General features: G+C 38.9%; 1 protein-coding gene across 2 annotated transcripts in view; it reads left to right on the top strand.

Moving 5' to 3' along the window:
• Positions 1 to 9,672, top strand: part of HSPA14 (heat shock 70kDa protein 14) — a 51,357-nt gene that overhangs the window by 30,240 nt on the left and 11,445 nt on the right. For both annotated transcript variants that reach the window (XR_001364531.1, XM_005878882.2), the window contains exon 10: positions 3,148 to 3,250. Coding sequence is in view for 1 of the 2 variants with exons in the window: in XM_005878882.2 (XP_005878944.1) it covers positions 3,148 to 3,250 (103 nt within the window). In the remaining variant the exon portion in view is untranslated. The remainder of the gene's footprint in view (positions 1 to 3,147; positions 3,251 to 9,672) is intronic.

Here is a 9,672-nt window from a genome sequence, read left to right as displayed (position 1 = left end):
TGGGCCTAAGCCAGCAGGTGGTCATCCCCTGAGGGGTCCCAGACTGCGAGAGGGCACAGGCCGGGCTGAGGGCTGCCCCCCTCTTCCCCCAGTGCACAAATTTTTGTGCACCAGGCCTCTAGTCTATATAATTAAGAGCCAGGGTCATAACGACCGAGGCTCGACCAGACCATCAGTCAGTGCTGGGTTGCCATTGCAACCCAGCACTGACTGGGGCTGCTGCAGGCACCCGACCCAGTACTGACTGCCTAGGGCACTGCGGATCAGGCCCGGAGAGAGGCCTGCAGAGAGGCAGGATCTGATCCATAGCCTCTGTGGCAGCTGTTGATCAGAACTTGCCTCTCTTTCTCTCCCGGCCTGGCCAACAGCCGCGCCTCCATTTCTCTCCAGGCCTCCACTGGGGCTGCTGATCAGCCCCGCCTTTCTGATCAGGCCCTGTTGATAGGCCCAGAGACGCTGACTGGCATAGAAACCAACCAGTCAGAACCAAATTGGCTGGCAGAGGAGGGCAGTTGGGGGTGAGATCAGGCCAGCAGGGGAGGGCAGATAGGGGCAAGATCACACTGGCAGGGGAGGGCATTTAGGGGCCATCAGGCAGGCAGAGGCAGTTAGTGGTGATCAGGCCAGCAGGGGAGAGCAGTTAGGTGCAAGATCAGGCCGGCAGGGGAGGGCAGTTGGGGGCGAGATCAGGACGGCAGGGGAGGGCAGTTGGTGGCAAGATCAGGCCAGCAGAGGAGGGCAGTTATGGCAATCAGGCAGGCAGGCAGAGGTAGTTAGGGCCGAGCAGGCAGAGAGGTTAGGGCAGCCGTGGGCAAACTACGGCCCGCGGGCCGGATGCGGCCCGTTTGAAATGAATAAAACTAAAAAAAAAAAGACCGTACCCTTTTATGTAATGATGTTTATTTTGAATTTATATTAGTTCACACAAACACTCCATCCATGCTTTTGTTCCAGCCCTCCGGTCCAGTTTAAGAACCCATTGTGGCCCTCCAGTCAAAAAGTTTGCCCACCCCTGGGTTAGGGGCAATCAGGCAGGCAGGCAGAGGGGTTAGGGGCAATCAGGCAGGCAGGCAGGTAAGTGGTTAGGAGCCAGCAGTCCCAGATTGAGAGGGGCATCCAACTGGTGGTCAGACATCCCTTGAGGGGTCCCCGATTGGAGTGGGTGCAGGCTGGGCTGAGGGAACCCCCCCTCCCTGCATGAATTTTGTGCACCGGGCCTCTAGTAATTAAATAAACAGGTTATCCTTTTTTGTTATTGACTCACAGTTATTTTTACCAAATTTTCGCAATTAGGCCATATGTTGGGAAAAAACACTAGTAATTTCGAAGACATACATAAATATTACATATCTACAACTATTACATATTTAAATCCAGGAGTCACTGCTCATAAACAGGGTTCATCGGATGATTAGCACATGATCACAAGCATCGCCCACTTGGTAAATGGTTCTGTTGTCACTGGCGTGACTTTCTGCAGCAGTCTTAATGTGTTTGGACTGATGTTTAGACACTCGCTAAGCCATCCCCAGCTGTATGCATTTGTTTACTCGTGGTGACTGGTGAATGTACGCATTTACTAGATTCTGTTCTGTATAAATTTAAAATTACTGTAATATATATAGAAACTTTTCTATGAAATTAAAATATTCATACATACTTAATTTTAACTACACAAACATGTCTACATAAGTAAAAATAGATTAACTAATAATGTCAATTTTTTAACATATACATTCAGAAAACCTACTTTATTATATAACGGACTTTGGGCTTTAACAAACACTCCCTCACCTGAATTAGTTTGTTGTATTGAGGTTTTACTGTACTCACATGTGGCTAGTGTTCACAGAAAATTCTATTAGACAGCACTACGCTAGATCTTTTAAGTGAGATTTCAAGCTACAGTCCAAAAAATAGAAAGGTGGGTAGAGTGTCTATATTTTTTCTATTTCCAGAATTCCTAACTTAGTGCTAAGTTTGTACAAGTACTCAGTATATAAGTATATATTGGCTTATTAATATCAGTTATTAAGAATGAAATAGAATTTGTAATTTTTTGTTAAGGAAATTTTGCCTTATCACTAAGATCGCAACCATAAGGAATATTTTAATATCTAGAAATAGCACAAATAAATTTAAAAATCAGTCGTCTGCATCTAAGAAGTTCAGTATAAAATTAGGGAGTATATTTTTCCTGAATGTAGATTGTTTTTAAAATTCTGTGCTAGTGCCCGGCTGGTGTGTCTCAGTGGTTGAGCATTGACCTATTAACCAGGTGGTCACAGTTAGATTCCCATCAGGGCATATACCCAAGTTTCTAGCTCTATCCGCAGTGGAGGGTGTTGGAGGGGCAGCCAATCGATGATTCTCACTCATTGATGTTTCTGTCTCTCTCTCCCTCTCCCTTCCTCTCTGAAATCAATAAAAATATATATTTTTTAATTCTATGCTAGCATTCATGTTTCCCAGATGGTGCCAAAGAGCTAAATTTAGGTACAATATAGTCTGAGATTATAAAGAAAAATAGTGCGAAATAATTTTTAAAACTTTAACTCAAAAAAAAAATAAACACTTCCAAATGATGGTTTGATTTGGATCAATAGATTTACTGTTGGAACTGTCATACATTTCATTTTCAGGTTATGGACAACGTGTAAGTAGGGCATTGGGTAAGAATCTCCAACCTGAATTTGATCTTAACATGTCTTTATACATTGGTAGATGAATAATTTAGACGCCCCCCCCCCCAATGGTATTGCATTGCTAGGTGCTAAATAATCCTGTTCTGATCATAAACCTATTCTTAAGAGAACTGTCACATTAGGTTTTGGCATTACTCTTCATAAGAAAAAGATGTCCTATAAATAGGGTAGTTTAGACCTGGGTGGGTGGGTAAGGCTGAGAGAAGGGGGGGAGGAGGGAGGGAGGGAAATAATCTATAATACTATGAACACTAAAAAATATATTTAAAAACAAAAAAAAATGACATTCTAGTCAAAGCCTTGGTAATAAAACCAGTTTAACAGATTTTTATAAATTTATGCAATTAATCACATTTCCATGAAAATAAAATTTTTTTAAAAGGTAGAAGATGTCTTGTTTAATTGTATAAGCCTTTTTTCTTTCTCTTCTTTGTGTGTACAGAGCAAGATTTGAACTTCTCTGTTCTCCACTTTTTAATAAATGTATAGAAGCAATAAGAGCACTCTTACAACAAAGTGGATTTGCAGCAGATGATATCAACAAGGTAATACTTTTATATTTTTCTTATTCATTTTAGGAGTAATTTTAGACTTGGAATTTAGGAAATAGTCCCTTGGCACTGAAAGAATATTTTTATGAATTTAAATATTTTCTCAGCTTATATTACTGAGTAAGGAAAATTAACTACATTTTTATTGATGACTCTAACGATATGTATCAGTTTCCTAGCAAAAGAGAATAATTTCTTCCCGGTATATCTGTTAATACGTAAGCAGTGATTGACAGGTATTCGAATGTTTGCTCTGTGTCAAGCACTATTAAGTAAAATGTATGTAAGTTTTTTATTTTCATTATTAAAATAGTAAGCATTCATATAAGAAAACTCAGAAAATACTAAAAGGCAAGCAGTGTTATATTTTAGAATATTTCTAATTTAATTTGTATGTACAATTCTGAATTTTATTTTCTGCATTTAATATTATACTGATTTTTCTTCATATTTTTGCATAGTCTTAAAATCAATTTTAAATAGATTATTAATATCCTAGGAAAGATAAGGCACAATAGATGATTTTGTTTTTCTATTATTGGCACCTAAATTGGGTTTCCCCTTCCCTCAGAACAAGGATGTCCACTTTTGAACCTTGGCTTTTATCATATTTGGATTATTCCTTAGAATAGATTCCCATGTAAAATTTTTAGGTCAAAGAGTTCAAATAGCTTAAGACTATTTTGACCTTCATTTACTTTCCAAAAATATTCAATTAACTAACACTCCTATCAACAATACCTAAGAATATACATTAGACCTTGCTAGCTCTGAGTTTTAGCATTTAAAGAAAATTTCCCATTGAATAGTTGAAAAAAAGATAGATTTTTACCTGATAGTTTGATTATTAAAGGATTAATTTTATTTAATTTTCCATTTTCTTGTGTGTAAATATAAATTTCATCTTCTTTGTCTGCTTTATATAATCAGAATATTAACTGTCATTTGCTGCAGTCTTCTTTTGAGGCATGTAGTTTACTGTTTAATTTTGGTTCTATTAGGGAGAAGGTTATTTGACATATAGAAGTTTCATTTATTTATCTATTTAAATCTATTGGTCTATTACTGTAATTTCTTCAGCTGCTTCTAAGTTTATAAATTCCATCTTTGTTTAGATATATGACAAATATTTAATACTAGTAGCCCTGCACACAAATCTGTGCGCCAGTAGGTCGCTGCTGCCCTCCTGTAGCTCTCCGCCCGCTACCCCGCCCTCCTGTAGCTTCTCCCTTACTTCTCCCCCGCCCCGTAGCTTGCTGCCCTGCCCCCTCCTGTAGCTCTCCGCAGCCAGCTTGCACCTTGCTGGCCCACACTCCTGCTGATCCGTGATCTGGTTGTGATGCGCTTGGTCGTTACACCTCAGGGCATAACAGCTAATTAGCATATTCCTCTCATTATGTAGGATTATTTTCTTTTAATTTGTCTATAGTTTGAAAATTTTTCTATTTTAACTATTTTAGTGTATGCTATATGATGAAAGTTATTTTTTAAATTTTCTTTGCAATTCAATATTTTTTTTTAACATTTATAATATGTCAGGTATTGAGCTAGGAGGTTCTTGGAGGTTAGGGGCTGGATTATAAAGAATAAGACCTGAATATATAATGGTAACAAGGTGGTGGTGGGAAATGAACGGGTTTGGAGACAGACCCACCTGAATCAAAGGCTCACAGTGTTAATAGTTCTAGAGTGGGCAAGTCACATATTTCATGAGTCTTATTTGTCTCTTTTAATTAGGAGGGTGATAACACTTACAGGTAATTATTTTAAGTATAATTTATTCTATAGCATTGTTATGAGGACTAAATGAAATATTGTGTGTGGTATGTTATAGGTGATCAATTAATGTAAGTTATCTTCCTTCATTAACTGGTCATAGAGCCCTGACATTTAGCTATCACAAATGATACAATTTTCAATTGCTTGAATAGAAGTCGAATACATTATTAGGAATCAAAATGTTATTAAAGATTTACTTTCCAGGTATTTCTAAAATATAGGCCTTTGAGAACTTAAAAATATAGAGTTGTCTCTTTAGAGTAGTGACAGTAGCATATGAGCCCCAAATCTCAGTGGTTTTCTACATTAAACAGTTTTTCTCACTTTTGTTTCCTGTGGGCAGCTGAAGGTGGCTGTAGGTCTCATTCTATGACCCAGGCTAAAAGAGTAGCTAATTGGGACATGCAATTCCCATGGTGAGGTTTCGAAGAGGAAGAGAGTTTACAGAACATGCAGAGATTTTAGCTCTGGTGTACTTGAATGTAGTCACATTCAGTTGTCCAAAGCTAGACAAGAGGGCAGGCTTGACAGTAGGGTTGGGAAACCTACTCCACTACTGAGAGTTACAGTGTTGGGGCAATGGCAATGGCAATGGGTGGGGATGTCTAATCCTCTTACAGAGATTGAGGAGGGAATGATTGAACTTGATGTGCATTAAAACATTTTATTCTCACAATAGAACCAAGAGGTAAGCACTATTATCTGCATTTTCAGATGAGGAAACTTAAGAGGTTTCCAAAGAGGTTAACTACTTTGTTTCAAGTCCTAATGCTGGTATGTAAGTGATGGTGCTAAGGTTGAAACAAGGGCAGTGTGCCTCCGTAACCCATGTTCTTTCTCTACTCTTACATCCATTGCCTTCCTCATTTTAGTATCTGGAGGTCTCATCTTAGGAGTATTTCGTTTTTCCAGAAGGAATTTCTGATCTCTTGTTTGAAAGAACATATCTGGTGTCTGGTCTTCTGAGAGCAGGGAACTTCAGGGTCCTTCCTCTTTAATATGCAGACTTTCCTTTATTCCTCTTGTTTTTAGCACCATGCCCTCTTTGTAACCAAGTCCCATAATTCTGTGGTGCAAACCTCCATCTCTGAGTGGAAGAATGTGCTGGTGGCCACCTGTCTGAGTTAGGGGAAGGGGTCTTGGGGGTTTAATAACTCTATACCAGGCTTTCCTGCTTTCACTTCTATGCCTCACCCTTGCTTTCTGTATGATTGGTGCTTCCAAGCCCCCAACCATTCTGGGATTCTGAGACAAACCACTTTGCTGTCTCTTTGGTTATCTCAAACTTCATCTGCCTTAAAACAATTACCTCTTTGCTTTCCAGCTTCCAAAATTTGTTAAAATTTTAAACTCACAATCTCTCTTCCATTTATATCTTCTTAAATCCCTTTACTGTCTTATGGAAAGACACATAGATAAATTGATATAATCAATCCCTCTATTTTAACCAAGCTCCCAGGTTCCACAACTGCAATTTTAATAATGCATCTCATTGCATTAATATACCATCTATATGTATAAAAGCCTAAGTGCCCATCCGACCATCCAACCAGTAGCTATGACACGCACTGTCCATTTAAAAATAAACGGCTCCGCGGACCTGGTGCCGACAAACCAACACTCGGCTTCCCCCAAAGTGGGACACAGGCCCTGCCACCACCCCAGAGCAACACCCCACCAAATCTCAGCAAACGCTGCCAAGACCCCATGGCACAAAATGTGGTCCACAGCCCAGCCTGGAAACAGTCGCTGTGTGTGCCGGGTAATGACATCCCGTAGCAACGCCTGGCTTCCTCTCCCTAATGACTAGCCTCCTTGTAGTTTCTTCAGCCCAGGAACACGACTTGCTTTACAGCCAGGTGCAAAATTTTACACTTTAACCAAATGTTTGTGAAGCATTTTCCCATGCCTCATCTCATTTGATCCTCACAGAAGTCCTGGAGTAGGTAGATAGGAGACTTGGTAGAATCCTATTTTCTTTTCATTAACCGGAAAACAGAGATTTAGAAAGTTTAGAAACTTGACCCGGCTGAAAAGAAGTAAGAAATGATAGAACTTGAAAATGACTTCAGGTTTTCTCACTGCGCAGAATATAGTGAAACACTGCTGCAGTTAAATATTTTACCCTTTGTTCTCCCTGCGTGATCTACAATAATAATCTGCTTCATGTTGATATTTACTGCTGTGTTGCTGACAGTTACCTGAAATGAGAAGTTGGGGTGCTTCACTGGGCTGGAAAAAGTTTAACTAAATTAGAAAGCCAGTCTAATTAAGCAAGTTTATTCTATATATATAAAAGGCTAAGTTGACTTGCGCATGCACCATACATATAAAGCTCTTGCTGGTGCCAATCACACGTGTGTTTCAATCTGTCATTGTCGATTGTGAATTTGGTTGACACTTCTATTATAGAGAAAGGGCAAATAGCAATGTTAAAATATTTCTTCTTCTTTTTTTTTTATATATATTTTATTGATTTTTTTACAGAGAGGAAGGGAGAGGGATAGAGAGTTAGAAACATCAATGAGAGAGAAACATCGATCAGCTGCCTCCTGCACACTCCCCACTGGGGATGTGCCCGCAACCAAGGTACATGCCCTTGACCGGAATCGAACCCGGGACCCTTGAGTCCGCAGGCCGATGCTCTATCCACTGAGCCAAACCGGTTAGGGCAAAATATTTCTTCTAATTAATTTCCTTTCAATGTGCATGAATCCGTGCACCAGGTCACTAGTAATTTATAAAACTAATCCTTAATGTTGGTTATGTAGGTTATTTTGGTTTTATAAACAGCAATCTTTATGGTTTTATGAACATTCTTGATTTCCTGAGAATTAAATTTGGAATTTAATTCCCAACTTTTAAGACTTAGTATTTATTACCAAATTTGCTCACCAAAAAACAGCCTACTTTCTGAGTTGGGTGTAAACCTTCATTATTAACATTGCAATTTTTAAAAATTCTCTTTATTCATATTTTTTTCATAGTGCTTTAGAATTATTTTTCATGTTCTAACATAAAAATCTCTAGGAATGAGTAAATCAATCCCGTATAGAAACAAAAGTATTGAGAGTGTTTATAAGGAATATAATGTCGTCAGAAAGATAGCACTTGAATCATCATATCTGATGCACTGATGCTGGGTTATTCTTAACAGATGATAGGAAAAAAGTCAATTTCTTTCTACACATAGAAAAAGACACTATATCTTAAGCAGTGCACCACAATTAAGCTGGTCAGTAGCCATGTGGTACAAGCTGATTCACTATACCATTCCATTCTTCAAAAAATAAATATGTTCCCTACTATTTTTCTTGAAACACACATTCCTCTTGGTCTTTCTTCTACAAGATTGAGAGATGGGTTAAGAGAGTTTTAAAAGTTTCACATTGAACTTACTGTAAGAATCATAGCAAGAGCATAAGCATGATTATAAATGGCAAATGCCCACTAGCTGGTGTGAAGGCCACAGCAGGTCATGGTGGGCCTGCTATCTACAGACAGCTGTCCTAGTCCAAATGGGGCAGCTGCTGCCCACCTGCTGATTACTACCTTTCAAGGCCAGTGCTGTTGGGGCCTTTGACTTTTTAAGAGACTCTCAAAATAGGGGCTCTTAATAAAATGTTTTAACATTTAAATGTTAGTAACTAACACAGAACTTTTAAAAACATTGTGTGGAGAGAGAAAACATATCTTGCTTGATATAATTTATAAGTTGCTACTTTGCAACCTCTGGTACAGAGGGTTTTGTTTTTTGGTGTTTGTTTTTAGTTTTGTTCCTAGGCTACAGGTGCTTATAAAATGAATTGAATACCTTTTCATCTTTTTAAGTATTCCAGATTAGTACATAATGCATGGATATTCTCTGTTCCTCAAGAATTTTAAAGAATTCACCTATAAACAGATTTTGTCTGCAACTAATTTCTGAATATTTTTATAATTTTCATAAGTTCTTTTTATTGCTTCAAAATTGAATTTGAGTACTTTATAGACCTATTTCATAATGGTTTCTTCAATTTTTAACATACAACTTTGCATAATGTTCTTATAATTTTTTGCCCTAGCCGGTTTGGCTCAATAGATAGGGCATTGGCCTGTGGACTCAAGGATCCCAGGTTTGATTCCTGCCAAGGACACATACCTGGGTTGTGGGCTCAATTCCCAGTGTGGGACGTGCAGGAGGCAGCCGATCAATGATTCTCTATCATCATTTATGTTTCTCTCTCTCTCTCTCCATCTCCCTTCCTCTCTGAAATCAATAAAAATATATTTTAAAATATATATTCTTATAATTTGGGATTTTATGTATCTTTTGATGCTAAAAGGTAAAAGTGTAAAGAAGTTATTTAAATTAAAGTGGGCCAATTTCTCTCCTCCTCTCCCTCTTTTTTCCTTCCCTTCCTCTTTCTCTTCTTTTTTGAGTTTTTCTGTTTTTTCCTTCCCTAGGATTAATGAATAATTGTTTTATTATTTGCTCCAGTGAGGATGCCACCCTGAAGGGGGTGTGACCAACCTGCAAACAGCCATCAGCCCCTCACCCAGGCTGGCCAGGCACCCCAGCAGGACCCCCACCTGATCCGGGACACCCTTCAGGGCAAACCAGCTGGCCCCCAACCATGCACCAGGCCTCTATGCTT

Source organism: Myotis brandtii, unplaced genomic scaffold (assembly GCF_000412655.1).
Source record: "Myotis brandtii unplaced genomic scaffold, ASM41265v1 scaffold576, whole genome shotgun sequence".
NCBI classification, from domain to species: domain Eukaryota; kingdom Metazoa; phylum Chordata; class Mammalia; order Chiroptera; family Vespertilionidae; genus Myotis; species Myotis brandtii.
Note: the sequence above shows the minus strand (reverse complement) of the source record. Positions and strands in the feature narration are given on the sequence as shown.